Genomic DNA, 18,593 nt, shown 5'->3' with positions numbered 1-18,593 from the left:
AGGAGATAAGTGGGGCCAGGAGGATAAGAAAGAGAGGAGATGAATGGGGTTAGGAGGTAAGGAGGTGAGGTGGTGAGGAGGTGAGGGAGATACATGGGGCCAGGAGGATAAGAAAGAGAGGAGATGAATGGGGTTAGGAGGTAAGGAGGTGAGGTGGTGAGGAGGTGAGGGAGATACATGGGGCCAGGAGGATAAGAAAGAGAGGAGATGAATGGGGTTAGGAGGTAAGGAGGTGAGGTGGTGAGGAGGTGAGGGAGATACATGGGGCCAGGAGGATAAGAAAGAGAGGAGATGAATGGGGTTAGGAGGTAAGGAGGTGAGGTGGTGAGGAGGTGAGGGAGATACATGGGGCCAGGAGGATAAGAAAGAGAGGAGATGAATGGGGTTAGGAGGTAAGGAGGATAATGATGACATGACTGACCAGCTCGTGCCCTGCCAGTCCCTCCAGCAGCTCCAGCAGGCGACGGCCATCACACAGGTCGGTGAAGAGGTCCTGGATGGGGGGCTTCCCTGCCTGGGGAAACAGGGCACAACACATCACTACAGGTTACACAGGAACGTTGTCAGTTCAAATCCTGAGCAGAGCAAGACAAAATGGGAGATGTGCTGTTTTTTCTGGTTTCAGACCCTAGATACCATAATATCCTGTCCTTGTGCCTTTGAGCAAGGTCCACACATCATGACACTCCGACAGACTTATCTCCAATACCAACACAGAGAGAAGAATTATCTCCAATACCAACACAGAGAGAATACATATCTCCAATACTAACACAGAGAGAAGACATATCTCCAATACTAACACAGAGAGAAGACATATCTCCAATACTAACACAGAGAGAAGACATATCTCCAATACTAACACAGAGAGAAGACATATCTCCAATACTAACACAGAGAGAAGACATATCTCCAATACCAACACAGAGAGAAGACATATCTCCAATACTAACACAGAGAGACATATCTCCAATACTAACACAGAGAGAAGACATATCTCCAATACTAACACAGAGAGAAGACATATCTCCAATACTTGACACAGAGACATATCTCCAATACTAACCCAGAGAGAAGACATATCTCCAATACTAACACAGAGAGAAGACATATCTCCAATACTTGACACAGAGAGAAGACATATCTCCAATACCAACACAGAGAGACATATCTCCAATACTAACCCAGAGAGAAGACATATCTCCAATACTAACACAGAGAGAAGACATATCTCCAATACTAACACAGAGAGAAGACATATCTCCAATACTAACACAGAGAGAAGACATATCTCCAATACTAACACAGAGAGAAGACATATCTCCAATACTAACACAGAAACATCATGTTTTTCCCGCAAAATCATCTTTCATTTCACAAGTATTCCCTGTCAGAGGGTAAAGTACGTCTGTCTCCTAAATGGCATCCTATTCCCTATATAGTGCACTACTTTTGACAATAGTGCCATGGGCCCTGGTCAAACGTAGTGCACTATATAGGGAATAGGGTGCCATTTGGGATGCATTCTGTGATTTCATTAATATAAGTGTTCCCTCATCTCCATGCCTATTCTCTACACTGTACTGCTACAGATGTAGGGTCTTTCATTTGACCTGTATTGTCACAGCTAAATAATCCTGCAGCAACAGGATGTGAATGTTTAGTCCATAATATTGCTTGATGGAGGTGAGGCTGTTAGCTGACCTAAAGTAGGCTACATGAAAAGTGCAATACCGTTAATATGACCGTGTGTTGGTGTAGGTTTCCAGTCAATTTATGTCAATCACAAAGCTCCTCTGCATTTCCTGCGGTGCAGTAAAATTCTCATCAACAAAAGAGAGATCAAATTAAGATTATACATCTGTACTTATCATGTCTGCTAAAACTGCCAAGTCTATGTTTCTGCTCTGGTTTGGAATCAGATCCAAACTGAATATTACTGTCTGAAACAGTAGTGAATCTGTAGTGATTCAGTGTGGATTTCAGGCTAGCGCTGTTCAACTCTACAGTTCACAGATCTCTTCCTGGCTCTGTCTGTCTGTCTGTCTGTCTGTCTGTCTGTCTGTCTGTCTGTCTGTCTGTCTGTCTGTCTGTCTGTCTGTCTGTCTGTCTGTCTGTCTGTCTGTCTGTCTGTCTGTCTGTCTGTCTGTCTGTCTGTCTGTCTGTCTGTCTGTCTGTCTGTCTGTCTGTCTCCCTCTGCCTCTCCACCTCTCTGCCTCCCTCCCTCCTCTGCCTTTCCCCCTCTCTCTCCCTCCCCCCTCTGCCTCTCCCTCTCTCTCTCTACCTCCCTCCTCTGCCTCTCCCCTTCTCTCTCACTCCCTCCATCCCTCCTCTGCCTCTCCCCCTCTCTCCCTCCACTGCCTCTCCCCCTCTCTCTCTCCCTCCCTTCCTCTTCTGCCTCTCCCCCTCTCTCTCCCTCCTCTGCCTCTCCACATCTCTCCCGCACTACCTTTCTACCTCCCTCTCTTCCAGTCTGTTTGTTTATGTTAGGATTATCTCTTCCAGTCCACTGTCCACGGCCGTGCCCTTGGGTTGGCACGCTGGCTTTACCCCTTTGCAGGAGTGTGGGGCCCTCCCTCCTCCCTCTGCCTCTCCCCCCCTCTCTCTCTCTCTCCCTCCCTCCCTCCCTCTTCTGCCTCGCCCCCTCTCCCTCCCTCCCCCTCTGCCCCCCCTCTCTCCCTCCCTCCGTCCCTCCCACTCCACATCTCTCCCTCCCTCCCTACCTTTCTACTTCCCTCCCTCCTTCTCTTCCAGTTTGTTTGTTTATGTTAGGATTATCTCTAGGCAGTCTGTCCACGGCCGTGCCCTTGGGTTGGCATGCTGGCTTTACCCCTTTGAGCCTGACCCCCCCCCCCCCCCGTCGCGTAGTGTGTGTGTGTGTGTGTGTGTGTGTGTGTGTGTGTGTGTGTGTTTGGATGTGTTTGTGTGTCCCGCCCTATGCCTCTTCCAGTGACTCAATAAAGGCCTCGGTCTCCAGACAGACCACAATGCCTTGGGGGCGGCGAATTGATTTCCTTAGAAAAGATGAGCCTATTGCCACATCTGAACTCTGACTAAAAGAGGGAGAGTGGGAGGGGACTATTAATGAGGTTTGGAGAGAATGGACACCATGTTTTCTCTCTGTCTTCTACTCTCTGTCTTCTACTCTGTCTGTCTTCTACTCTCTCTGTCTGTCTTCTACTCTCTCTGTCTGTCTTCTACTCTCTCTGTCTGTCTTCTACTCTCTCTGTCTTCCACTCTCTCTGTCTTCCACTCTCTCTGTCTTCCACTCTCTCTGTCTTCTACTCTCTCTGTCTGTCTTCTACTCTCTCTGTCTTCCACTCTCTCTGTCTGTCTTCTACTCTCTCTGTCTTCCACTCTCTCTGTCTTCCACTCTATCTGTCTTCCACTCTATCTGTCTTCCACTCTCTGTCTTCCACTCTCTGTCTGTCCACTCTCTCTGTCTTCTACTCTGTCTGTCTTCCACTCTCTCTGTCTGTCTTCTACTCTCTCTGTCTTCTCACTCTCTCTGTCTGTCTTCTACTCTCTCTGTCTGTCTTCTACTCTCTCTGTCTGTCTTCTACTCTCTCTGTCTGTCTTCTACTCTCTCTGTCTGTCTTCTACTCTCTCTGTCTGTCTTCCACTCTCTCTGTCTTCCACTCTCTCTGTCTTCTACTCTCTCTGTCTTCTACTCTCTCTGTCTTCTACTCTCTCTGTCTGTCTTCTACTCTCTCTGTCTGTCTTCTACTCTCTGTCTTCCGCTCTCTCTGTCTGTCTTCTACTCTCTCTGTCTGTCTTCTACTCTCTCTGTCTGTCTTCTACTCTATCTGTCTGTCGTCTACTCTCTCCGTCTGTCGTCTACTCTCTCTGTCTGTCGTCTACTCTCTCTGTCTGTCTTCCACTCTCTCTGTCTTCCACTCTCTCTGTCTGTCTTCTACTCTCTCTGTCTTCCACTCTCTCTGTCTGTCTTCTACTCTCTCTGTCTGTCTTCCACTCTCTCTGTCTTCTCTCTCTCTCTCTCTGTCTTCCACTCTCTCTCTCTGTCTGTCTACTACTCTCTCTGTCTTCTACTCTCTCAGTCTTCTACTCTCTCGGTCTTCTACTCTCTCTGTCTGTCTTCTACTCTCTCTGTCTTCTAGTCTCTCTGTCTGTCTTCCACTCTCTCTGTCTGTCTTCTACTCTCTCTCTCTGTCTTCTACTCTCTCTGTCTTCCCCTCTCTCTGTCTTCTACTCTCTCTGTCTGTCTTCCACTCTCTCTGTCTGTCTTGTAATCTCTCTGTCTTCTACTCTCTCTGTCTTCTACTCTCTCTGTCTGTCTTCTACTCTCTCTGTCTGTCTTCTACTCTCTCTGTCTGTCTTCCACTCTCTCTGTCTGTCTTCCACCATCTCTGTCTTCTACTCTCTCTGTCTGTCTTCCACTCTCTCTGTCTGTCTTCTACTCTCTGTGTCTTCTACTGTCTCTGTCTGTCTTCCACTCTCTCTATCTTCTACTCTCTCTGTCTGTCTTCTACTCTCTCTCTCTGTCTTCCACTCTCTCTGTCTGTCTTCTACTCTCTCTGTCTGTCTTCTACTCTCTCTGTCTTCTACTCTCTCTGTCTGTCTTCCACTCTCTCTGTCTTCCACTCTCTCTGTCTGTCTTCCACTCTCTCTGTCTGTCATCTACTCTCTCTCTGTCTGTCTTCCACTCTCTCTGTCTGTCTTCTACTCTCTCTGTCTTCTACTCTCTCTGTCTGTCTTCCACTCTCTCTGTCTTCCACTCTCTCTGTCTGTCTTCCACTCTCTCTGTCTGTCATCTACTCTCTCTCTGTCTGTTTTCCACTCTCTTTGTCTTCCACTCTCTCTGTCTGTCTTCTACCCTGTCTGTCTTCCACTCTCTCTGTCTGTCTTCTACTCTCTCTGTCTGTCTTCTACTCTCTCTGTCTGTTTTCTACTCTCTCTGTCTTCCACTCTCTCTGTCTTCCACTCTCTCTGTCTGACTTCTACTCTCTCTGTCTGACTTCTACTCTCTGTCTGTCTTCTACTCTCTCTGTCTGTCTTCTACTCTCTCTGTCTGTCTTCTACTCTCTCTGTCTTCCACTCTCTCTGTCTGTCTTCTACTCTCTCTGTCTGTCTTCTACTCTCTCTGTCTGTCTTCTACTCTCTCTGTCTGTCTTCCACTCTCTCTGTCTGTCTTCCGCTCTCTCTGTCTTCCACTCTGTCTGTCTTCCGCTCTCTCTGTCTTCCACTCTCTCTGTCTGTCTTCTACTCTCTCTGTCTGTCTTCTACTCTCTCTGTCTGTCTTCTACTCTCTCTGTCTGTCTTCCGCTCTCTCTGTCTGTCTTCCGCTCTCTCTGTCTTCCACTCTCTCTGTCTGTCTTCTACTCTCTCTGTCTGTCTTCTACTCTCTCTGTCTGTCTTCTACTCTCTCTGTCTGTCTTCTACTCTCTCTGTCTGTCTTCTACTCTCTCTATCTTCCGCTCTCTCTCTCTCTGTCTTCCACTCTCTCTCTGTCTGTCTTCTACTCTATCTGTCTGTCTTCTACTCTCTCTGTCTTCCACACTCTCTGTCTTCTACTCTCTCTATCTTCCACGCTCTCTGTCTTCCACTCTCTCTGTCTGTCTTCTACTCTCTCTGTCTGTCTTCTACTCTCTCTGTCTTGCACTCTCTCTGTCTGTCTTCTACTCTCTCTGTCTGTCTTCTACTCTCTCTGTCTGTCTTCCACTCTCTCTGTCTGTCTTCTACTCACTCTGTCTGTCTTCTACTCTCTCTGTCTGTCTTCTACTCTCTCTGTCTGTCTTCTACTCTCTCTGTCTTCCAGGCTCTCTGTCGTCCACTCTCTCTGTCTTCTACTCTCTCTGTCTGTCTTCTACTCTCTCTGTCTGTCTTCTACTCTCTCTGTCTGTCTTCCACTCTCTCTGTCTGTCTTCCACTCTCTCTGTCTGTCTTCTACTCTCTCTGTCTGTCTTCCACTCTCTCTGTCTGTCTTCTACTCTCTCTGTCTGTCTTCTACTCTCTCTGTCTGTCTGCTACTCTCTCTGTCTGTCTTCCACTCTCTCTGTCTTCCACTCTCTCTGTCTTCTACTCTCTCTGTCTTCTACTCTCTCTGTCTGTCTTCTACTCTCTCTGTCTGTCTTCCACTCTCTCTGTCTTCCACTCTCTCTGTCTGTCTTCTACTCTCTCTGTCTGTCTTCTACTCTCTCTGTCTGTCTTCTACTCTCTCTGTCTGTCTTCTACTCTCTCTGTCTTCCACACTCTCTGTCTTCTACTCTCTCTGTCTTCCAGGCTCTCTGTCTTCCACTCTCTCTGTCTTCTACTCTCTCTGTCTGTCTTCCACTCTCTCTGTCTTCCACTCTCTCTGTCTGTCTTCTACTCTCTCTGTCTGTCTTCTACTCTCTCTGTCTGTCTTCCACTCTCTCTGTCTGTCTTCCACTCTCTCTGTCTGTCTTCTACTCTCTCTGTCTGTCTTCTACTCTCTCTGTCTGTCTTCCACTCTCTCTGTCTGTCTTCTACTCTCTCTGTCTGTCTTCTACTCTCTCAGTCTGTCTTCTACTCTCTCTGTCTGTCTTCCACTCTCTCTGTCTGTCTTCTACTCTCTCTGTCTGTCTTCTACTCTCTCTGTCTGTCTTATACTCTCTTTGTCTTCCACTCTCTCTGTCTGTCTTCTACTCTCTCTGTCTGTCTTCTACTCTCTCTGTCTGTCTTCCACTCTCTCTGTCTGTCTTCCGCTCTCTCTGTCTTCCACTCTCTCTGTCTGTCTTCTACTCTGTCTGTCTTCTACTCTCTCTGTCTGTCTTCTACTCTCTCTGTCTGTCTTCTACTCTCTCTGTCTGTCTTCTACTCTCTCTGTCTGTCTTCTACTCTCTCTGTCTGTCTTCTACTCTCTCTGTCTGTCTTCCACTCTCTCTGTCTGTCTTCTACTCTCTCTGTCTGTCTTCTACTCTCTCTGTCTGTCTTCTACTCTCTCTGTCTGTCTTCCACTCTCTCTGTCTGTCTTCTACTCTCTCTGTCTGTCTTCTACTCTCTCTGTCTGTCTTCTACTCTCTCTGTCTGTCTTCTACTCTCTCTGTCTGTCTTCTACTCTCTCTGTCTGTCTTCTACTCTCTCTGTCTGTCTTCCACTCTCTCTGTCTGTCTTCTACTCTCTCTGTCTGTCTTCTACTCTCTCTGTCTGTCTTCTACTCTCTCTGTCTGTCTTATACTCTCTTTGTCTTCCACTCTCTCTGTCTGTCTTCTACTCTCTCTGTCTGTCTTCTACTCTCTCTGTCTGTCTTCCACTCTCTCTGTCTGTCTTCCGCTCTCTCTGTCTTCCACTCTCTCTGTCTGTCTTCTACTCTGTCTGTCTTCTACTCTCTCTGTCTGTCTTCTACTCTCTCTGTCTGTCTTCTACTCTCTCTGTCTGTCTTCTACTCTCTCTGTCTGTCTTCTACTCTCTCTGTCTGTCTTCCACTCTCTCTGTCTTCCACTCTCTCTGTCTGTCTTCTACTCTCTCTGTCTGTCTTCTACTCTCTCTGTCTGTCTTCTACTCTCTCTGTCTGTCTTCTACTCTCTCTGTCTTCCACACTCTCTGTCTTCTACTCTCTCTGTCTTCTACTCTCTCTGTCTTCCAGGCTCTCTGTCTTCCACTCTCTCTGTCTTCTACTCTCTCTGTCTGTCTTCCACTCTCTCTGTCTTCCACTCTCTCTGTCTGTCTTCTACTCTCTCTGTCTGTCTTCTACTCTCTCTGTCTGTCTTCTACTCTCTCTGTCTGTCTTCCACTCTCTCTGTCTGTCTTCCACTCTCTCTGTCTGTCTTCTACTCTCTCTGTCTGTCTTCTACTCTCTCTGTCTGTCTTCCACTCTCTCTGTCTGTCTTCTACTCTCTCTGTCTGTCTTCTACTCTCTCTGTCTGTCTTCTACTCTCTCTGTCTGTCTTCCACTCTCTCTGTCTGTCTTCTACTCTCTCTGTCTGTCTTCTACTCTCTCTGTCTGTCTTCTACTCTCTTTGTCTTCCACTCTCTCTGTCTGTCTTCTACTCTCTCATGTCTGTCTTCTACTCTCTCTGTCTGTCTTCCGCTCTCTCTGTCTGTCTTCCGCTCTCTCTGTCTTCCACTCTCTCTGTCTGTCTTCTACTCTGTCTGTCTTCTACTCTCTCTGTCTGTCTTCTACTCTCTCTGTCTGTCTTCTACTCTCTCTGTCTGTCTTCTACTCTCTCTGTCTGTCTTCTACTCTCTCTGTCTGTCTTCTACTCTCTCTGTCTGTCTTCCAATCTCTCTGTCTTCCACTCTCTCTGTCTGTCTTCTACTCTCTCTGTCTGTCTTCTACTCTCTCTGTCTGTCTTCTACTCTCTCTGTCTGTCTTCTACTCTCTCTGTCTGTCTTCTACTCTCTCTGTCTGTCTTCTACTCTCTCTGTCTTCCAGGCACTCTGTCTTCCACTCTCTCTGTCTTCCACTCTCCCTGTCTTCTACTCTCTCTGTCTGTCTTCTACTCTCTCTGTCTGTCTTCTACTCTCTCTGTCTGTCTTCTACTCTCTCTGTCTGTTTTCTACTCTCTCTGTCTGTCTTCCACTATCTCTGTCTTCCACTCTCTCCGTCTTCCACTCTCTCTGTCTTCCACTCTTTCTGTCTGTCTTCTACTCTCTCTGTCTGTCTTCTACTCTCTCTGTCTGTCTTCTACTCTCTCTGTCTTCTACTCTCTCTGTCTGTCTTCTACTCTCTCTGTCTGTCTTCTACTCTCTCTGTCTGTCTTCTACTCTCTCTGTCTGTCTTCTACTCTCTCTGTCTGTCTTCTACTCTCTCTGTCTTCCACTCTCTCTGTCTTCCACTCTCTCTGTCTGTCTTCTACTCTCTCTGTCTGTCTTCTACTCTCTCTGTCTGTCTTCTACTCTCTCTGTCTGTCTTCTACTCTCTCTGTCTGTCTTCCACTCTCTCTGTCTGTCTTCCACTCTCTCTGTCTGTCTTCCACTCTCTCTGTCTGTCTTCCACTCTCTCTGTCTTCCACTCTCTCTGTCTGTCTTCTACTCTCTCTGTCTGTCTTCTACTCTCTCTGTCTGTCTTCTACTCTCTCTGTCTTCCAGGCACTCTGTCTTCCACTCTCTCTGTCTTCCACTCTCTCTGTCTTCTACTCTCTCTGTCTTCTACTCTCTCTGTCTGTCTTCTACTCTCTCTGTCTGTCTTCCACTCTCTCTGTCTTCCACTCTCTCTGTCTGTCTTCTACTCTCTCTGTCTGTCTTCTACTCTCTCTGTCTGTCTTCTACTCTCTCTGTCTGTCTTCTACTCTCTCTGTCTGTCTTCTACTCTCTCTGTCTTCCAGGCACTCTGTCTTCCACTCTCTCTGTCTTCCACTCTCTCTGTCTTCTACTCTCTCTGTCTTCTACTCTCTCTGTCTGTCTTCTACTCTCTCTGTCTGTCTTCTACTCTCTCTGTCTGTTTTCTACTCTCTCTGTCTGTCTTCCACTATCTCTGTCTTCCACTCTCTCTGTCTTCCACTCTCTCTGTCTTCCACTCTTTCTATCTGTCTTCTACTCTCTCTGTCTGTCTTCTACTCTCTCTGTCTGTCTGCCACTCTCTCTGTCTGTCTGCTACTCTCTCTGTCTGTCTTCTACTCTCTCTGTCTGTCTTCCACTCTCTTTGTCTTCCACTCTCTCTGTCTTCCACTCTCTCTGTCTGTCTTCTACTCTCTCTGTCTGTCTTCTACTCTCTCTGTCTGTCTTCTACTCTCTCTGTCTGTCTTCTACTCTCTCTGTCTGTCGTCTACTCTCTCTGTCTTCCACTCTCTCTGTCTTCCACTCTCTCTGTCTGTCTTCTACTCTCTCTGTCTGTCTTCTACTCTCTCGTCTGTCTTCTACTCTCTCTGTCTGTCTTCTACTCTTTCTGTCTTCCAGGCACTCTGTCTTCCACTCTCTCTGTCTTCTACTCTCTCTGTTTTCTACTCTCTCTGTCTGTCTTCTACTCTCTCTGTCTGTCTTCTACTCTCTATGTCTGTTTTCTACTCTCTCTGTCTGTCTTCCACTCTCTCTGTCTTCCACTCTCTCTGTCTTCCACTCTCTCTGTCTTCCACTCTTTCTGTCTTCTACTCTTTCTGTCTTCTACTCTCTCTGTCTGTCTTCTACTCTCTCTGTCTGTCTTCTACTCTCTCTGTCTGTCTTCTACTCTCTCTGTCTTCCACTCTCTCTGTCTTCCGCTCTCTCTGTCTGTCTTCCGCTCTCTCTGTCTGTCTTCTACTCTCTCTGTCTGTCTTCTACTCTCTCTGTCTGTCTTCTACTCTCTCTGTCTATCTTCTACTCTCTCTGTCTTCCACACTCTCTGTCTTCTACTCTCTCTATCTTCCAGGCTCTCTGTCTTCCACTCTCTCTGTCTTCTACTCTCTCTGTCTTCTACTCTCTCTGTCTGTCTTCCACTCTCTCTGTCTTCCACTCTCTCTGTCTTCCACTCTCTCTGTCATCCACTCTCTCTGTCTGTCTTCTACTCTCTCTGTCTGTCTTCTACTCTCTCTGTCTGTCTTCCACTCTCTCTGTCTGTCTTCCACTCTCTCTGTCTGTCTTCTACTCTCTCTGTCTGTCTTCTACTCTCTCTGTCTGTCTTCCACTCTCTCTGTCTGTCTTCTACTCTCTCTGTCTGTCTTCTACTCTCTCTGTCTGTCTTCTACTCTCTCTGTCTGTCTTCTACTCTCTCTGTCTGTCTTCTACTCTCTCTGTCTGTCTTCCACTCTCTCTGTCTGTCTTCTACTCTCTCTGTCTGTCTTCTACTCTCTCTGTCTGTCTTCTACTCTCTCTGTCTGTCTTCCACTCTCTCTGTCTGTCTTCCACTCTCTCTGTCTGTCTTCTACTCTCTCTGTCTGTCTTCTACTCTCTCTGTCTTCCACTCTCTCTGTCTGTCTTCTACTCTCTCTGTCTGTCTTCTACTCTCTCTGTCTGTCTTCTACTCTCTCTGTCTGTCTTCCGCTCTCTCTGTCTGTCTTCCACTCTCTCTGTCTTCTACTCTCTCTGTCTGTCTTCCACTCTCTCTGTCTTCCACTCTCTCTGTCTTCCACTCTCTCTGTCTTCCACTCTCTCTGTCTGTCTTCTACTCTCTCTGTCTGTCTTCCACTCTCTCTGTCTGTCTTCTACTCTCTCTGTCTGTCTTCTACTCTCTCTGTCTGTCTTCTACTCTCTCTGTCTGTCTTCTACTCTCTCTGTCTGTCTTCCACTCTCTCTGTCTGTCTTCTACTCTCTCTGTCTGTCTTCTACTCTCTCTGTCTGTCTTCTACTCTCTCTGTCTGTCTTCCACTCTCTCTGTCTGTCTTCCACTCTCTCTGTCTGTCTTCTACTCTCTCTGTCTGTCTTCTACTCTCTCTGTCTTCCACTCTCTCTGTCTGTCTTCTACTCTCTCTGTCTGTCTTCTACTCTCTCTGTCTGTCTTCCACTCTCTCTGTCTGTCTTCCGCTCTCTCTGTCTTCCACTCTCTCTGTCTGTCGTCTACTCTCTCTGTGTGTCTTCTACTCTCTCTGTCTGTCTTCTACTCTCTCTGTCTGTCTTCTACTCTCTCTGTCTGTCTTCTACTCTCTCTGTCTGTCTTCTACTCTCTCTGTCTGTCTTCCACTCTCTCTGTCTGTCTTCCACTCTCTCTGTCTGTCTTCCACTCTCTCTGTCTGTCTTCTACTCTCTCTGTCTGTCTTCCACTCTCTCTGTCTGTCTTCTACTCTCTCTGTCTGTCTTCTACTCTCTCTGTCTGTCTTCTACTCTCTCTGTCTTCCACTCTCTCTGTCTTCTACTCTCTCTGTCTTCCACGCTCTCTGTCTTCCACTCTCTCTGTCTGTCTTCTACTCTCTCTGTCTGTCTTCTACTCTCTCTGTCTTAAGCTCTCTCTGTCTGTCTTCTACTCTCTCTGTCTGTCTTCCACTCTCTCTGTCTGTCTTCTACTCTCTCTGTCTGTCTTCTACTCTCTCTGTCTTCCAGGCACTCTGTCTTCCACTCTCTCTGTCTTCCACTCTCTCTGTCTTCTACTCTCTCTGTCTTCTACTCTCTCTGTCTGTCTTCTACTCTCTCTGTCTGTCTTCTACTCTCTCTGTCTGTCTTCTACTCTCTCTGTCTGTCTTCTACTCTCTCTGTCTGTTTTCTACTCTCTCTGTCTTCCACTCGCTCTGTCTTCCACTCTCTCTGTCTTCCACTCTTTCTGTCTGTCTTCTACTCTCTCTGTCTGTCTTCTACTCTCTCTGTCTGTCTTCTACTCTCTCTGTCTGTCTTCTACTCTCTGTCTTCTACTCTCTCTGTCTTCCAGGCTCTCTGTCTTCTACTCTCTCTGTCTGTCTTCTACTCTCTCTGTCTGTCTTCTACTCTCTCTATCTGTCTTCTACTCTCTCTGTCTGTCTTCTACTCTCTCTGTCTGTCTTCTACTCTCTCTGTCTTCCAGGCTCTCTGTCTTCCACTCTCTCTGTCTTCCACTCTCTCTGTCTTCTACTCTCTCTCTCTGTCTTCCAGGCTCTCTGTCGTCCACTCTCTCTGTCTTCTACTCTCTCAGTCTGTCTTCTACTCTCTCTGTCTTCCGCTCTCTGTCTTCCACTCTCTCTGTCTTCTACTCTCTCTGTCTACTCTCTCTGTCTGTCTTCTACTCTCTCTGTCTGTCTTCTACTCTCTCTGTCTTCCACTCTCTCTGTCTTCCACTCTCTCTGTCTTCTACTCTCTCTGTCTGTCTTCTACTCTCTCTGTTTGACTTCTACTCTCTCTGTCTGTCTTCTACTCTCTCTGTCTTCCACTCTCTCTCTCTTCTACTCTCTCTGTCTGTCTTCTACTCTCTCTGTTTGTCTTCTACTCTCTCTGTCTGTCTTCTACTCTCTCTGTCTTCTACTCTCTCTATCTTCCACTCGCTCTCTCTTCTACTCTCTCTGTCTGTCTTCTACTCTCTCTGTTTGTCTTCTACTCTCTCTGTCTGTCTTCTACTCTCTCTGTCTTCTACTCTCTCTGTCTGTCTTCTACTCTCTCTGTCTTCCACTCTCTCTGTCTGTCTTCTACTCTCTCTGTCTTCCACTCTCTCTGTCTGTCTTCCACTCTCTCTGTCTGTCTTCTACTCTCTCTGTCTGTCTTCTACTCTCTCTGTCTGTTTTCTACTCTCTCTGTCTTTCACTCTCTCTGTCTTCCACTCTCTCTGTCTTCCACTCTTTCTGTCTGTCTTCTACTCTCTCTGTCTGTCTTCTACTCTCTCTGTCTGTCTTCTACTCTTTCTGTCTGTCTTCTACTCTCTCTGTCTGTCTTCTACTCTCTCTGTCTTCCACTCTCTCTGTCTGTCTTCTACTCTCTGTCTGTCTTCTACTCTCTCTGTCTGTCTTCTACTCTCTCTGTCTGTCTTCCACTCTCTCTGTCTGTCTTCCGCTCTCTCTGTCTTCCACTCTCTCTGTCTGTCTTCTACTCTCTCTGTCTGTCTTCTACTCTCTCTGTCTGTCTTCTACTCTCTCTGTCTGTCTTCTACTCTCTCTGTCTGTCTTCCACTCTCTCTGTCTGTCTTCTACTCTCTCTGTCTGTCTTCCACTCTCTCTGTCTGTCTTCCACTCTCTCTGTCTTCTACTCTCTCTGTCTGTCTTCTACTCTCTCTGTCTGTCTTCTACTCTCTCTGTCTTCCACACTCTCTGTCTTCTACTCTCTCTGTCTTCCACGCTCTCTGTCTTCCACTCTCTCTGTCTGTCTTCCACTCTCTCTGTCTGTCTTCTACTCTCTCTGTCTGTCTGTCTTCTACTCTCTCTGTCTGTTTTCTACTCTCTCTGTCTTCCACTCTCTCTGTCTTCCACTCTCTCTGTCTTCCACTCTTTCTGTCTGTCTTCTACTCTCTCTGTCTGTCTTCTACTCTCTCTGTCTGTCTTCTACTCTCTCTGTCTGTCTTCTACTCTCTCTGTATTCCACTCTCTCTGTCTGTCTTCTACTCTCTCTGTCTTCCACACTCTCTGTCTTCCACTCTCTCCGTCTGTCTTCTACTCTCTCTGTCTGTCTTCTACTCTCTCTGTCTGTCTTCTACTCTCTCTGTCTGTCTTCTACTCTCTCTGTCTGTCTTCCACTCTGTCTGTCTTCCACTCTCTCTGTCTTCCACTCTCTCTGTCTGTCTTCTACTCTCTCTGTCTGTCTTCTACTCTCTCTGTCTGTCTTCTACTCTCTCTGTCTGTCTTCTACTCTCTCTGTCTGTCTTCTACTCTCTCTGTCTTCTCCTCTGCTCCACTCTCTCTGTCTGTCTTCTACTCTCTCTGTCTTCCACTCTCTCTGTCTGTCTTCTACTCTCTCTGTCTGTCTTCTACTCTCTCTGTCTGTCTTCTACTCTCTCTGTCTGTCTTCTACTCTCTCTGTCTGTCTTCTACTCTCTCTGTCTGTCTTCTACTCTCTCTGTCTGTCTTCTACTCTCTCTGTCTGTCTTCTACTCTCTCTGTCTGTCTTCCACTCTCTCTGTCTGTCTTCTACTCTCTCTGTCTGTCTTGCACTCTCTCTGTCTGTCTTCCACTCTCTCTGTCTTCTACTCTCTCTGTCTGTCTTCTACTCTCTCTGTCTGTCTTCTACTCTCTCTGTCTGTCTTCTACTCTCTCTGTCTGTCTTCTACTCTCTCTGTCTGTCTTCTACTCTCTCTGTCTGTCTTCTACTCTCTCTGTCTGTCTTCTACTCTCTCTGTCTTCCACTCTCTCTGTCTGTCTTCTATTCTCTCTGTCTGTCTTCTACTCTCTCTGTCTGTCTTCCACTCTCTCTGTCTGTCTTCTACTCTCTCTGTCTGTCTTCCACTCTCTCTGTCTGTCTTCCACTCTCTCTGTCTTCTACTCTCTCTGTCTGTCTTCTACTCTCTCTGTCTGTCTTCTACTCTCTCTGTCTGTCTTCTACTCTCTCTGTCTTCCACACTCTCTGTCTTCTACTCTCTCTGTCTTCCACGCTCTCTGTCTTCCACTCTCTCTGTCTTCCACTCTCTCTGTCTGTCTTCCACTCTCTCTGTCTGTCTTCTACTCTCTCTGTCTTAAGCTCTCTCTGTCTGTCTTCTACTCTCTCTGTCTGTCTTCCACTCTGTCTGTCTTCTACTCTCTCTGTCTGTCTTCTACTCTCTCTGTCTGTCTTCTACTCTCTCTGTCTGTCTTCCACTCTCTCTGTCTTCCACTCTCTCTGTCTTCCACTCTCTCTGTCTGTCTTCTACTCTCTCTGTCTGTCTTCTACTCTCTCTGTCTGTCTTCTACTCTCTCTGTCTGTCTTCTACTCTCTCTGTCTGTCTTCTACTCTCTCTGTCTGTCTTCTACTCTCTCTGTCTGTCTTCTACTCTCTCTGTCTGTCTTCTACTCTCTCTGTCTTCCACACTCTCTGTCTTCTACTCTCTCTGTCTTCTACTCTCTCTGTCTTCCACTCTCTCTGTCTGTCTTCTACTCTCTCTGTCTGTCTCTACTCTCTCTGTCTGTCTTCTACTCTCTCTGTCTGTCTTCTACTCTCTCTGTCTTCCACTCTCTCTGTCTTCCACTCTCTCTCTCTCTGTCTTCCGCTCTCTCTGTCTGTCTTCTACTCTCTCTGTCTGTCTTCTATTCTCTCTGTGTGTCTTCTACTCTCTCTGTCTTCCACACTCTCTGTCTTCTACTCTCTCTGTCTTCCAGGCTCTCTGTCTTCTACTCTCTCTGTCTGTCTTCCACTCTCTCTGTCTTCCACTCTCTCTGTCTTCTACTCTCTCTGTCTGTCTTCCACTCTCTCTGTCTTCCACTCTCTCTGTCTTCCACTCTCTCTGTCTGTCTTCTACTCTCTCTGTCTGTCTTCTACTCTCTCTGTCTGTCTTCTACTCTCTCTGTCTGTCTTCCACTCTCTCTGTCTGTCTTCTACTCTCTCTGTCTGTCTTCTACTCTCTCTGTCTGTCTTCTACTCTCTCTGTCTGTCTTCTACTCTCTCTGTCTGTCTTCCACTCTCTCTGTCTGTCTTCCACTCTCTCTGTCTGTCTTCTACTCTCTCTGTCTGTCTTCTACTCTCTCTGTCTGTCTTCCACGCTCTCTGTCTTCCACTCTCTCTGTCTTCCACTCTCTCTGTCTTCCACTCTCTCTGTCTTCTACTCTCTCTGTCTTCTGCTCTCTGTCTTCCGCTCTCTGTCTTCCGCTCTCTGTCTTCCGCTCTCTGTCTTCCACTCTCTGTCTTCTACTCTCTCTCTGTCTTCCACTCTCTCTGTCTTCCACTCTCTCTGTCTTCCACGCTCTCACTCTCTCTGTCCCTCTCTCTTTAAACATGCATGTAATATATTTTGGCATCGCTGGCTTCTAACTGTGAAGTGGAGCTACTAAACACACACTGCAATCTATATTACACACACACTGCAATCTATATTACACACACACACTGCAATCTATATTACATACACACTGCAATCTATATTACACACACACTGCAATCTATATTACATACACACTGCAATCTATATTACATACACACTGCACTCTATATTACACACACACTGCAATCTATATTAGATACACACTGCAATCTATATTACACACACACTGCAATCTATATTAACACACACACTGCAATCTATATTACACACACACTGCAATCTATATTAGATACACACTGCACTCTATATTACACACACACTGCAATCTATATTAACACACACACTGCAATCTATATTACACACACACTGCAATCTATATTAGATACACACTGCAATCTATATTACACACACACTGCAATCTATACTACACACACACTGCAATCTATATTAACACACACTGCAATCTATATTAGATACACACTGCAATCTATATTACACACACACTGCAATCTATACTACACACACACTGCAATCTATACTACACACACACTGCAATCTATATTAACACACACACTGCAATCTATATTACACACACACTGCAATCTATATTACACACACACTGCAATCTATATTAGATACACACTGCAATCTATATTACACACACACACTGCAATCTATATTACATACACACTGCAATCTATATTACACACACACTGCAATCTATATTACATACACACTGCAATCTATATTACATACACACTGCACTCTATATTACACACACACTGCAATCTATATTACATACACACTGCAATCTATATTACATACACACTGCAATCTATATTACACACACACTGCAATCTATATTACATACCCACTGCACTCTATATTACACACACACACTGCAATCTATATTACACAGACACTGCAATCTATATTACATACACACTGCAATCTATATTACACACACACTGCAATCTATATTACACACACACTGCAATCTATATTACACACACACTGCAATCTATATTACACACACACTGCAATCTATACTACACACACACACTGCAATCTATATTACACACACACACTGCAATCTATACTACACACACACTGCAATCTATACTACACACACACACTGCAATCTATAACACACACACACACACACTGCAATCTATATTACACACACACACACTGCAATCTATATTACACACACACTGCAATCTATATTACATACACACTGCAATCTATATTACACACACTGCAATCTATATTACACACACACTGCAATCTATATTTTTATTTTTATTTTATTTCACCTTTATTTAACCAGGTAGGCAAGTTGAGAACAAGTTCTCATTTACAACTGTGACCTGGCCAAGATAAAGCAAAGCAGTTCGACAACATACAAAAACACAGAGTTACACATGGAGTAAAACAACATACAATCAATGATACAGTAGAAAAAAAATAAGACTATATACAATGTGAGCAAATGATGTCAGATAAGGGAGGTAAAGGCAAAAAAGGCCATGGTGGCAAAGTAAATAAAGTATAGCAAGTAAAACACTGGAATGCTACACACACTGCAATCTATATTACATACACACTGCAATCTATATTAACACACACACTGCAATCTATATTACACACACACTGCAATCTATATTATACACACACTGCAATCTATATTAACACACACACTGCAATCTATATTACACACACACACTGCAATCTATATTACACACACACTGCAATCTATATTAACACACACACTGCAATCTATATTACACACACACTGCAATCTATATTATACACACACTGCAATCTATATTAACACACACACTGCAATCTATATTACACACACACACTGCAATCTATATTACACACACACTGCAATCTATATTACATACACACTGCAATCTATACTACATACACACTGAAATCTATATTACACACACACTGCAATCTATATTACACACACACTGCAATCTATATTACATACACATTGCAATCTATATTACATACACACTGCAATCTATATTACACACACACTGCAATCTATATTACACACACACTGCAATATATATTACATACACACTGCAATCTATATTACATACACACTGCAATCTATATTACACACACACTGCAATCTATATTACACACACTGCAATATATATTACATACACACTGCAATCTATATTACACACACACTGCAATCTATACTACACACACAGCAATCTATATTACATACACACTGCAATCTATATTACACACACACAGCAATCTATATTACACACACACTGCAATCTATATTACATACACACTGCAATCTATATTAACACACACACTGCAATCTATACTACACACACCGCAATCTATATTACATACACACTGCAATCTATATTAACACACACACACACTGCAATCT

The 18,593-nt window shown here is 45.4% G+C and overlaps 1 protein-coding gene across 9 annotated transcripts in view; it reads right to left on the bottom strand.

Moving 5' to 3' along the window:
• The window catches only part of LOC106592409 (dystrophin), a 429,474-nt gene that overhangs the window by 245,698 nt on the left and 165,183 nt on the right, over window positions 1–18,593 (bottom strand). For all 9 annotated transcript variants that reach the window (XM_082963707.1, XM_082963700.1, XM_082963702.1 and 6 more), the window contains exon 3: window positions 422–514. In XM_082963707.1, the coding sequence (XP_082819833.1) occupies window positions 422–514 (93 nt within the window). The remainder of the gene's footprint in view (window positions 1–421; window positions 515–18,593) is intronic.

The sequence above is a fragment of the Salmo salar genome, chromosome 17 (assembly GCF_965601325.2).
Source record: "Salmo salar chromosome 17, fSalSal1, whole genome shotgun sequence".
Taxonomy (NCBI): Eukaryota; Metazoa; Chordata; class Actinopteri; order Salmoniformes; family Salmonidae; genus Salmo; species Salmo salar.
Note: the sequence above shows the minus strand (reverse complement) of the source record. Positions and strands in the feature narration are given on the sequence as shown.